This window comes from Haliotis cracherodii, unplaced genomic scaffold (genome assembly GCF_022045235.1).
Source record: "Haliotis cracherodii isolate W230 unplaced genomic scaffold, xgHalCrac1.p SCAF_6, whole genome shotgun sequence".
Lineage (NCBI taxonomy): Eukaryota > Metazoa > Mollusca > Gastropoda > Lepetellida > Haliotidae > Haliotis > Haliotis cracherodii.
In genome coordinates this window covers 62,387,313-62,400,133 of record NW_027266319.1, presented here as the reverse complement: position 1 = coordinate 62,400,133, position 12,821 = coordinate 62,387,313, and the positions used below count along the sequence as shown (strand labels likewise).

Below are 12,821 nucleotides of genomic sequence, written 5' to 3'. Positions count from 1 at the left end.
TGCGCCTGTCGAATAGGTTCGCCTGCAGCATCGAGAGCTTTAAACACCTTCAACTTGCACAATGTCAGGAATAAATTGTAAACAAAGCTAGGACGACAGGAGTGCACTGCTTAACCTTAGAAAAGAACAATGTTCAACTATTTGTTGCATAGTTAACGGATCATTCAACTGATCAGACTACTGTCTGCCATAACTATCCTATGACACGAATCCAGTAGATTATATATTCTATTCGTAGCGATACTGATTTTATTTAACATAGAATAAGGTTATCTATGCATGTCTTTTGAGCTTCTCAAATTTAAACGGCGAAACAAATCTTGAAGAAAGCTCGCGAGTTGAAATTCACTTGAAACTCACATCTAAGAAAAAAAAAATAGGACTTTGTAAATATCCTATGAGTGTGAATGTTTCCCTCTTTTATGTTCGGGATTTCCTTGTGTTATCCAGTCAGCCATCTCCCGTGAGCTGTCACCATGTAGAATCTCACGTCTAGCAAAACGGAAAATATCTACCGGGACAAGGAAAGCTTGCGTTTTCAAAAACAGCCATGTCAAACAGACAGATTGCACCACGCACTTCCTTTAAGATATAATGATAGTGAATTATAGAATTACAATCTCATTAAAATCAGATCCCTTACTTCAATACGATGCCGCTTTGGGTCAAATCTGAGGACAGGAGATTTGGGGTGTGAGACGGGGGGGATTGGGGTGTTAAACCCCCCGACCCACCCCCTCTGGATCAGCCTAACAGGCTAACACGCTCACCCTTTTTGAAAAACCAAATGTAGTATGTTGAAGACTGTAGAATTGAGGATCCGCTCTTGCAGGAAGTGGTAATAGGGTTTCAAAGCCGTCTAAATAGCTATATAAAAACGAATAATGCGAGGTTCCCACGGGCCTATTTCCATACGGACTTCATCTTCCCGAGTCATGGGAATTAACTGATTTTATACGCCCAGTTTCCACCCTTGCAGAACTAGGCTGGAATTATGGAGTTATGTTTTGGCTGGACTAACGAGTCTATGCACAGTCCAAACAAAATCGCGCGACGAAATCGACATCCGGTTCATAAACAGCCTGGCAGATTTCGGTCGATTGCAGGATTTTTCAAAGCTTGCGTTCCGCCAGTTCGGCGTCAACAGATATTTTTCAAATCTTTTCATGTTTTTAATAAAGATGCTCACGTGAGTTCATGAACTTCGCGATGTACCACCTTTTAACCTCTTTTGGTATGACGCGGCCGGGGATCTAACCCCGGGCCTTCTGCTCTCCGGTCGGACGCCCAACCACTAGACCACGGAGAAGGCCTCTGCTAAACCATATCATAGCACTAATTCTTATCTCGCTATATTTCAAGCCAATCATAAGAAATAGTGAAACCTTTTAATGACCATTTTTAGCAGAGAATTCAAGCAAAAGAACCGACAAAACACCTTCATATATACTCAACATGGTATAGGGATTGTCGGGTAGCCTAGTGGTTAAAGCGTTTGCTCGTCACGCCGAAGACCCGATTTCCGACATGGGTACAATGTGTGAAGCCCATTATTGCTGGAATATTGCTGATTGCGGCGTAAAACCACACAACATGGACTGCACAGTTATCTGCCCTGTTTGGAGCTTTGCCAATCTCGCTACATTCTTGTACACTGTGCTCGATACACCTGGAGGTAGCGAAGGTGTTTGGCACTGGGGTGGAGCTAGGTCTTGACTGGACGCCAGTCTATCAACATATCAGTCTAATGATGCCTCAGAAGGAATATTAAGTTTGAAAACAAACAAAAATAAATAATACGCACACGAAAATAGACAAAGAGACAGAACACGTATTTAGTTAAAATATTGATAATATGCAGTCATTTATTCACGATCAAAACAGCTTACACACATTGTTAAACGACAGTCGTGTACACGTTTTGCAATTGCTGCATTATTTCTCAAATGGATCTATGAAAATGTGTCTGTCACCTGCTATGTATCGATTTGTCTCAACATTGGAACTGTCTGTATATTACAATACGACATTCATTGAACGTCATGGGACTTAGAAAGAAGCTCGATATAAAATACTCAATACTAAATTATTATTTCGGTTTATCCAAATTTCGTGGTTATATCGAGACCTGACTGTATTGTAAACATCCTTCAGTAAAAATCCAAGATGGTTGATACTGACCTACTATGAGACCGTATACCGTCTGTAACAGCCATTTTGGATTTTCCAACACCCACCTCACATATTTCACATGGAAATTCTGGTACAGAAATTCGTTATTCGACACTATTTTGGGTTTAAGTAAAATGAATTGTGATGAGCAAAGACATTATTTATTAAAGAAACCACGTTCGTGACTTTATTAAAAAAAAATAAAGAGGAAAAAAGCTTAAAACGGAGGTCACTGAGTTACAAATGGCAACATCATAGAACATATTATATGATGACATCAAAAACAAGAAACGTGACGCAAATGACGTCACATAGGTATAGAATAGACAGTAGCCCGTCGTTAGGGGAAAGCGGACTGCTGTCAAGTTACAGTGGCCGGCAGATTTCTGTTAACATGCGGGAATTTTTATGATAATTCTATCCATTTTAGCTATACCACTTTAAACGTTCACATTTAGTGCATTATATATTCCATTGTTAACTTTTATGTTTACATTCAAGCCTTGTATCGGAAAAATATGTACTGGTCCTGTCGTTTATACCGGTTGTATAGCTAAAATGGATAGAATTATCATTAAACCGCTCGCATGTTATCAAAAATGAGCGGGCCAATGTAACTTGATAATGCCCTCATATTGCTTGACGACGGGCCATTATCACACCCGTTGTTAGGTGACGTCGTATGATAGGGATAGGTGACGTCACGTTCAATAGTGACGTCATCTGGTTTGATCTATGACGTTTCCATATTTGTAAAAGTAAGTCAGTGACATTGGTGTTGATTGCAGTAAATGTTTCAAAACCGATATTGTTGTTTCTTTATATTTGATAACTAATTCCATCCATTTTAGCTACAATAACGGTAACGCTATTTTTCAGGGCATTATCATTTGCAGAAGCCCGAGGTCTTTTCAAGGGCCCTCCTTTGTCGGGCAGTTAAGGGAAGACCTCGGGCTTCTGCAAATGATAATGCCCTGAAAAATAGCGTTACCCTTATAGTAAGTGTCAAGTTTTCATTTTGACATGACATGTCAATAGCGACTTGGTCAAGGGTCTTTATCACAATAAAATTGAGATATAATACCCTTGATACTCGAGGATGGACCATAGCTTCAAAAGAACTAATACAGGCGTCTACATCTCATATCTATTGGGTAGTCTGTCTGTGTAAATTATAACCATGAATAAAACTGAGTATAGTATCATGTAGGGCAGGAAATTAACGGCTACCATCATAATAACGATGGTGTACGTAGCCCACACAATAACCATCAACGTCCTGGTCGGGGACCATCCAGGTCGACCTCTTTCAACGCGCTCCGGTTGACCCGCGTCATGACCTTCACCTTCAATTTCAAGGTCATTGACTGGTTCATCGTTGAGGTCATCAAATTCTTGAATGTCGGCTAGATTGGATTCGCTGGTACTGTTTCGGGCATAGACTCGCTGGTTGTCATTTGTGTCTCCACATGATTGGTCTGAGTCACCGGACAAGATGGCCGCTTGGAGGTACTGAATGTCTGAGCGGAGCTTAAGGTAGCTTTCGTCTTTACTGACAACATCCGATTTACGGTGGTGCGTCCTTGAAGGGTTGTCGGTTTGGGTTGACCTTGAATGGACCATTACTTGTCCGGATGTGGCAATCTGCGCGGCAAAATAACGGTTGATAATTATCCTTAGCGAGGATCTCAAGCTGCATATACAATTGAGTAGAAAATATATTATCCACCGAAACAGATTCCACTTGGTATCCTTTCTCCTCTCTTTGATGTTTAACGCCGCTCTCAGCAATATTCCAGCTATATGACCGCGGTCTGTAAATAATCGAGTCTGGACCAGACATTCCAGTGATTTACATCATGAGCATCGATCTAAGCAACTGGGTTCGATTACATGCATCAACCAAGTCAGCGAGCCTGACCACCCGATCCCGTTAGTCGCCTCTTACGACAAGCATAGTCACCTTTCACGGCAAGCATGGGTTGCTGAAGATCTATTCTAACCGGGTCTCACTTGGTGTAAAAGGCAAAAGAGCTATGAAAATTCTTTGAATGGATCACTGAAAATCAGTTATGTCGTCGACGTCTCAGAGGTGCCAACGTCTCAGAGGAAGATTTCAATAGCTTAATGTATCGTGAGTGAAGGCACTGCTCACTATATACTTATCAATACATGTACCAAAGTGGGCGAGGGGGCACGGGTGATGATCAGTGCATTTTTTAAAAGGATTAAGTCACAATGGGTAAAAAAGAATTACACTAGCGTGTGTATCATACTGATTTTGGGGCACGGGTGGCCCAGTCGTCTGAGGCGCCGCAATTCGCTATGCAGAGTTGCGTCCCTTCGGCACGACAGAAACCTATGATTGTGGGTCCGAATCCCGATTCGCCCCGATTATGTTTCTAGGTTTGTCAGCACCATACCCGTGCTCGTGGGTTTCACCGAAGTGGTAAACGTCTGAGACCTGCATCACTTCAGGCTTTCCTCCCACATTAAGCTGACACGCCGTGATATAACTGGAATAATGTTAAAAGCGGCGTTAAACCCAACTCACTCACTCACCAAAGTGGGCGCGGGTGGTCCAAAGGTATCTCCTGTAATTTGCCGATCGTGGGTTTGAATCCTAACCATGGTTTCAGTAAACACAACCCCAGTGCTAGTGGTTTTCAGCAACGTGTGGGATATTCGTGTTAAAGTGCGGCATAGTATATCAGTAGGCTACCACTGATCACCACTGTAAAACCCAAGTAAGTCCAGACTCGTACCATCTTCCCGAGGCAAGTGAGTTAACTGACTATGAAAGTCCAGTTTCCACCCTTGCCGAACTAGGCTGGTATTATGGAGTTACATTTTGGCTGGGCTAACGAGTCTATGCATAGTCCAATCAAAATCGCGCACCGAAATAGAAATCCGGGTTGTAAAATGTCGTGCAGATTTCTGTCGATTGCAGGATTTGCAAAGCATGTGCACCGCCAACTCGTTGTCAACACATATTTTCCATGTCTTTTCATGTTTTTAATCAAGGTGCTCACGTGATTTGATGCACGTGGCTATGTAAGACCCGTTTTATCACAAAGTAGATCTTGATTATCAGTCAGATCGTTTTGACTGGGCGGCAGCATTTTGTTTGAAACAAATGCCAGTGATACGAGAGGGGAATCTGATTGGTCCATAGGAGAGGCTTAGAAGGGACATAACTCGTAATAACCACTGGTGGCGCTACGGTCGAGCCCGGGAATTCCAGCCTAGTTCGGCAAGGGTGGAAACTCCCTTGCCTCGGGAAGATGGACTCGTACAAGCAGCCACACACACTATTTCATCTACATATCAGGGCGTGTCAGCTTGCTGTGGAAGGAAAACCCGAAGTAACCACCTTTTAATACGTACATTGCTTCTCTCTGCCCGCCACCCTTCAACGAGATCTTGTAAGACAAACGAGATGTTGGCATCGTTCCTCAAGAACATCTGCGCAGGTACACTATGTCTGCAAGTCGGACACCACATGCGCAGTCGATGCTCGGGGACATCCGGGTGGTTTTCTTCCATTGTCTCGGCCATCCGTCGCATACATCTGAAAAGTGCACGCAGCCGTATATAAAACTGTGTACCGTATTTCCTCTATTAGACGCCCGGGCTTCTATTTATTTCGGACAAGCCTTTGACCCCGCGTCAATTAGAGGCCCGGCTTCTATTAATACCCCCATTTCACTATGACCACGAATGTCCCGAATCGTCACGAAATGGAAATATTTTGTGTTCGTAGATATCCGTAGATATATCTCAATCAATTCTCGAAGTCCGTAATTGTATAAATTGATCGGACTGGCATCCATAAGAGGCCCAGCTTCTATTTTTTGCACTGAACAAGTGACCCGGCGTCTATTAGAGACCGGCGTCTATTAGAGGAAATACGGTACTCATCTTATCCAGGGGCGTAGTTTTCAGAATAACTCCTATCTGTGTAGAAACAATGAGAATATATTTCCGATGGAGGTCACTTGGTACTGCGGCTGGAGAGGGATCCGACCCCAGGTCTTTATCGAATGCCAGTATTTCAACGGTGAAATTTAGTTTTCGTCTACTTTTTCTTGCAGAGGTTGACAAATCAATAAAGTGGTAATTCCAAAGCTAATGATAATGTTTGGATTAATTTACTCGTGGGTAAAAATGCACCCACTTAACCAGACATTTTACTGCTTTTTCGAGACAATCATACACAGTATAATATGATTGCCGATTTTTTTCTATGTAAGTTATTTTGATTTAACGCCGCTTTTAACATCATTTCATATGAGGTGAGGTGAAATGGGGTTTCACGTAGCGTTTCAAGATAATTGCACTTATATACGCGCGCGCGTGTGTGTTTGTTAGTGTGCTAGCATGTGCGTGAGTGCATGCTAGATGCCTGTAATAGTCTATGGCTGTGTTTATGTTCGTTTGTTTGTTTGTTTCTTGTTTAACGCCGCACTCAGCAATATTCCAGCTGTATGACGGCGGTCCACGCAATTGGGATACGATGACATGTATCAACCAAGTCAGCGAGTCCGACCATCCGATCCCATTAGTCGCGTCTTACGACAAGCATAGTCTCCTTTTACGGCAGGCATGGTTTGATCCCCTGTCGCGTCAAGAGACGTTAAAAGATAGTACTTGTTACCCGTCCTGTCGCTCGGCATTGAGGGGTTAAAACAAGGACTGGTCGGCTCTGGGTAATTTTATGCTGTCTGAGAGGAGTATTCATCAAAACTGGAAAATGGACATTTCTTGAAAAGCACAATTTTCCATTTTGGTCATTTCTGTAAGCAGTATCCCTTATCGGCGGATTGACTTGTATTAGCAAACCACCTGCTGTCTTCGTTAATTAATCATCGGGATATTTCGTGATCCTTTTTCAAGTGACGAGGACTATAGTACCATCTTAAAACGTCATTTAGCAAAATGCGGCCGGAGACCTTCCGCATCGCCTTGATATTCAATTTCAAGGTTTATTCACAGGAATGCAATCAGGGTATGTTTTTCTTTTTACTTTGAGCTTTATCGCCCTATTTTTCAAATAGTGATGCTGTCGCGTGCGGCTTCATTAGCAGAATCAAACAAACATGGCGGATACGTGTGTGTTATAGTGCATGTGTAGCTACCTACTTTGGGCTTGCCGTGATGTAACGGAAATACTGTTTTTAGTTTGTCAGATTCGGTTTAGTCATCATTTCATATCAACAGATGTCCAGTAATAGGGTAGACTGCAGAATTTTGGTCCCCAAACCGGAACGAACGGTTAACGTTTTTACGGAAGCTGTACACTTAACTGCCATGTTTGTTTGATGTTACGGTACTAATACAGCCAGAAGCGATAATCGTATTACCGTATTTCCTCTATTAGACGCCCGGGCTTCTATTTATTTCGGACAAGCCTTTGACCCGGCGTCAATTAGAGGCCCGGCGTCTATTGGCGGCCCGGCTTCTATTAATACCCCCATTTCACTATCATTATGTAATTTAAGTCCCAAAAAGAGATAATTAATTGTATCAATTGATCGACCCGGCGTCTATTAGTGGCCCGGCTTCTATTTTTTGCACTGAACAATTGACCCGGTTTCTATTAGAGGCCCCGCGTCTAATAGAGGAATTACGGTATTTGCACAAATCAGCAATAAAGCTCAAATATATGCAGGAAGGGCCTGCAAATTAATATTTTTAATAAAATCCAAAATAGTTAGACGGTACTAAAAACCGGTTGACTCAATCTAGATTCAAATGCACATGAAGATACATATGGTGTTTGCATTGAAGTGTATCACAGCTTACCCTTTGCAGTAAGTATGCCCGCAGAACAATGTAACCGGTTCATGGAAGTAAGAAAAACACACTGAACATCGGAGGAGATTTGTCCAGTGCCGAGGATGGCTCATGGGCGCAGCCATGTTGTCCGTTCAAAGTAACATGACGTCAATTATGATGTCATAATGTCATGGAGTCACAAAGGCTATGTAAATGACGTCATACTCGACTGCCTTTTCTCGTGTTTTTCATCTCTGACTGTCTTTCGGTTGCCGTAATGGTTGGTTGGTTTGTTGTTTTACGCCGCACTCAGCATTTTTCCAGCTATGTGACGGCGGTCTGTAAATAATCGAGTCTGGACCAGACAATCCAGTGATTATTATCATGAGCATCGATCCACGCAACTGGGATCGATGACATGCATCAACCAAGTCAGCTAGCCTGACCGCCCGATCCCTTCAGTCGCCTTTTACGACAAGCATAGTCGCCTTTTACGAGAAGCACGTGTTGCTGAAGACCTATTCTACCCCGGATCTTCGGTCTTGCCGTAATGGAAAAGAGTCAATACATATTGAGAGTGATTAAAATAGGTCACTATATAGTTTCATTCGACCGTTTTTCCACGTATATGAGACATCCACACTGTCACTTCATTGTCATGGCGGAGTCTGTAGTGGGATACAGCCTCGAAATGCGGGGCTGGGATTTTGTATGTTGACATGATACTTTAATTTTCTTTTTACAACCGTGAGCCTAAATATTGTTTTAAAAAAAACCATATTGCAACAGAGTATTTTTTGGTGCAACTTTCTGAAGCAAAAATATTTTTCAAACATAATCTAGTACAATTTTTGTCTTCGATAAAATAATTATTTAAAAATATATCATCGATATTTTTTTGAATATGGCAACTACTTTCAATCTGCACCAATGATAGTTGAAGTTTCAGAATAAAATCACGAAGATCGGTTAAAAAAACCTACATGACACATAGGAAACTGTCATTTCTCGTCAAAGGACATGTTTATCTCATCCTTTTACCTAAAAACCGACATTTTCACTTACGATAGCGCCACCCATGGTGATAATATAGCTCTTAGGGATAATCATGTTGTGTGACAAGAAAAGTCAAACATAATCTTTTGACGTTGCCCGTCTAGTGTTTGTTCCCTGTGTTATTATAAATGTGACGTGACTGTTGTGGTTTGTTCGCCCCAGTCTCTTAACAACAATACACACTGTCCACAGTGAATCCCTGTTAATCCGTACACCCAACTCTCCGGACGATCACTGTTGTCAATGAACGTCTGCATGTATAAAAAAGGACATTAGTTATTTGAGGATGTTGTTAATCCTGACATTTGAAAGGGAACAACACTACACAGTGACGGAGGTCCTCCAGATTTGCAACAGACAGACATTTACAGGAAGCAGGTAAAGCGTGCTCTAATTTCTAAAACGTTGGTAAATCCAGCTCGCTGTACCATTGCGTGAATCATTTGCGTTCTAGAAATGCTTAAGATTTCAATTATGTTCCGTCAATTGACCGAGAAGTAACACGGTTTGATTTGCCATGAAATCTATTTTACTGTTACGCTTGTATTTTATCGTAGTGGATCATCTGCCATACCACGGGGACGGGCGTTCCTTTTCAGTTTCACGGCGAGTAGTTATTTATAGAACATATGAATTAAGAAGGCAGTGCCAGATTTTCTCTTCTCGCAGATATTTTAACATTAAAAAAACAAACAAAACAAAACAACTTAAACAATCTTGACAAATTTCAAAGATACTTGAATAAAAGTGTATTTAACTCGGAAGCTCTATTGGAATTAGCGACAATTTTCAGGCAAATATTAAAGACAAATTGTGTAAATTGTAAAAACTATATATATATATATGTCATGTCATCGATCCCAGTTGCGTGGATCGATGCTCATAATATATATATATATATATATATATATATATATATATATATCCAAAACTGTGGGCTTTGGAGACTATTGTGACGTCATCCTTGTTTACGAACTGGTGAAAGAATTATGTTGGTTGATAAATAGAATCTCACCCTCATGTCTTTTGATAAGAAATATATCAACACTCGTCGATAAAAGTTAAAACTGCCTCGGCAAGCATCGGAGCATTAAACTTACATCGACTCGTGTGGATATATTTGATATCAAAAGACACGAGGGTGAGATTCTCTACATATTATTGCGGGGAGTCTTGTATAGACACCATGAATAGTGTTTATTTCGCTTGTTTAAATGCCCCCTGTATCTCGCCTAAAACGACACCAGGCTGACTGATATGATAGAGTTAGCCAGTCGACAGCGAGCGAGATCACGAACATTCTAGAAGAGCCATTCACACGATAAGCTCCGCCTACTACGTTATTTTTAGTCTTGCGACTGCGCACTGGCTCTGTTTCGTCGCTTCCGTAAATAGAACCACGCTGTCATCCCAGCTCTCGAATCATCTGTTACGTTCACGTTGCATTTGCTAGAATAATCGACGATGTTGTGGGTGTGTTGTGTAGCTGTATATAAGGTGAGGGTTTTAACTGGATGTCATTCTGTCATTCAGCTTCAACACCGAGCACGACTGACAACAGACCGCCGAAGCAGCGAGAGCGCCAAGGCTATCTTTCGTAACTGGGCCAATTTCCATTGAACTACTTTACCTACATCGTTGACGAGCAGACGAAACCATCAACGACGATGTTGTTCCACGTGGTACCCGAGAACGTGTTCGGAGACCGTACCGGGTATTCAAGACCCTGCTATTACCGGAGTCACCCGTGCCGTCGACAGCAGCAGTTGAGTAATATTGGGTTTCTCCACGACATTCTCCGCCCTCTAATGGTGATGTCGCACAACAACCCTGAGTCGGAATGCTGTCACGGTAGACGCCTATGTGACACAGAAAGTGGAGGGGCACAGAGAAGGGAGTGTCCTGCCCAGAAACAGATGCCGAAGTCTATGATTGCATGCCTCGATTTCCGCGGTTTTTCTGCAGGGGAAATAAAAGTGAAAGTCACAGACAGGGCCGTAGTTGTGTGTGGCCGACATGACGACCCCGGCAACTCCTTCCGGGTCACAAGAACACTTCCGCTACCACCTGGTTTTGACAGAACGGGAATTATCTGCCGATATGTTGACGGCAAGGTCACCCTTGAGATCCCCGCGTCCACGAAAGTCACTGTGGAGGAGAAACCGGAGAAGCAAGAGAATGAGAAGAAAATTGAACAAAAAGAGGAGAATATCAAAACTGACCCTACCAGGACAAGTGACACGTGCGATGATGATGACGATGACGATGGAATGGAAATAGATAGGGAAGTCAAAGCAGCTGTTCAAGTTGGCATGGAACATCTGACGGGACTTTTTTCTAGCATCTTTGGTCTTCCTCCTGAGGAGAAGAAAGATTTGCTCCATAGGAGTCCTGATAAGAAGGAAGAACCTGCTGAACAGACAAACACAGGTCTAGACAGAGAGGAACCTCGTCCGGAAGACGACAACACAACGGAAACAGAGTCCTTGGGCGACCTAACGGATGTCGAGGAAGAGAGAAGCGAGGAAGAGAAAGGAGAAGAAGAAGATACCTGCCTAATGTTGAGATATGACGAGAAGTTGTCTCTCACAGATGACGCTGATGACTTCCTGCACGTGGAGAAGCAGACGACAGGTGACAGTGCTCCAGAACAGACGACAGTCCGTTTAATTCACGAAGACGAAGATGTAGCACGACTGACGTCTGATAGAGAGGAAGATGTTGAGAAGACACAGGTCGAAGCCGAGGAGAAAGTTCCCATCTCCTCTACGTCACAAGATTTCAAAATTCGGTTCGATCTGTCCAGCTACAAACCAGACGACATCCGGGTAGTTGTAAGAAGTGGTGACGTCATCGTGGAAGCCGAGCGCGAGAACAAGCATGACGAGTACACCGAGACTGAGACACTGCGAAGGCGCATTCGTCTCCCGGACAAAGTGGACCAGTCCATGTTGACGAGTGTCCTGAATGCAGAGGGCGAGATGACCATTCAGGCGCCATTCCTGTCTCAGGCCACCAGTGGGAAGGAAGAAACTGTCCCGGTTATTTGGGAGTGATTTGAGATAGTGGACAGTTCATGACGGATATATGGGACTCAGTATTCGATGTGTTGAGGGAGTCACATGTTTGTCTTTTGTTATTTGGTAAAAATGTGCGTCTTGATAACTATTTACTGTTGCTAAACGAATAATAGGTCTTATGAAAATCGTGTTATGAAATTGATGGTTTGACCAAAACATTATATCTGTCAGATGCCAAGAATTGTTTGTATTGTTTTGTTTTAGTTTTAAACTTATATTTTATAATGACAACTACTGTGACGTCAGTACTGGCGTACATTCTGACATCCTCTCTGTACATAAACCAATGAGATTCATCAAAATACTAACCAAAATTACCACGTATTACATTATTTTTCATTTCGTTGTTGATCTTTGTTCGTAAACAGTTCATGGGCTGTATTTTCCCCGTTGTCATATATTATGAAGTTTCATATATTTTTCCATACATTTGTATTGTTGATACGTGTATCATGTTTCACAAATAATAAAATGACCAAATGCATACACCCTTTTTTAATTTTATGTCGCAGAAGCATATCGGACGATATGAAGACTTTACCTCATGTAATACACACGCTGTGTATGTTGTAAAGGATATTCGCACTTATCGAGCCCTGTGAACATCCGGGTTAGAATAGGTCTTCAGCAACCAATGCTTGCCGTAAAAGGCGACTATTCTTGTCGTAAGCTTAAGAGGCGACTAACGGGATCGGGTGGTCAGACTCGCTGACTTGGCTGATGCATGTCATCGTA

At 42.4% G+C, this 12,821-nt stretch overlaps 2 protein-coding genes across 2 annotated transcripts; one reads left to right on the top strand and one right to left on the bottom strand.

Moving 5' to 3' along the window:
- Positions 1 to 3,306: 3,306 nt before the first annotated feature.
- Positions 3,307 to 8,093, bottom strand: LOC139444635 (uncharacterized). The gene is made up of 3 exons (XM_071225553.1): positions 7,978 to 8,093; positions 5,560 to 5,743; positions 3,307 to 3,816 (listed from the first exon to the last, which is right to left on the bottom strand). Exons 1-3 carry the CDS (start codon positions 8,091 to 8,093, stop codon positions 3,307 to 3,309), a joined length of 810 nt encoding a protein of 269 aa, XP_071081654.1.
- Positions 8,094 to 10,509: 2,416 nt separating this feature from the next.
- Positions 10,510 to 12,570, top strand: LOC139445091 (cilia- and flagella-associated protein 251-like). The gene has a single exon (XM_071226181.1). The coding sequence runs from the start codon at positions 10,674 to 10,676 to the stop codon at positions 12,060 to 12,062; it is 1,389 nt and encodes a 462-aa protein (XP_071082282.1). The 5' UTR covers positions 10,510 to 10,673; the 3' UTR covers positions 12,063 to 12,570.
- The last annotated feature ends 251 nt before the right edge of the window (positions 12,571 to 12,821 follow it).

Excerpts from the sequence above, each read along its gene's own strand:
- LOC139444635 (XM_071225553.1), bottom strand. The coding sequence starts at position 8,093 with ATGGCTGCGCCCATGAGCCATCCTCGGCACTGGACAAATCTCCTCCGA. Across the intron at positions 5,744-7,977 it reads GGGCATACTTACTGCAAAGG|ATGTATGCGACGGATGGCCG; the intron begins GTAAGCTGTGAT and ends TGCACTTTTCAG. Across the intron at positions 3,817-5,559 it reads GGCGGGCAGAGAGAAGCAAT|ATTGCCACATCCGGACAAGT; the intron begins GTACGTATTAAA and ends TTTGCCGCGCAG.
- LOC139445091 (XM_071226181.1), top strand. The coding sequence starts at position 10,674 with ATGTTGTTCCACGTGGTACCCGAGAACGTGTTCGGAGACCGTACCGGG.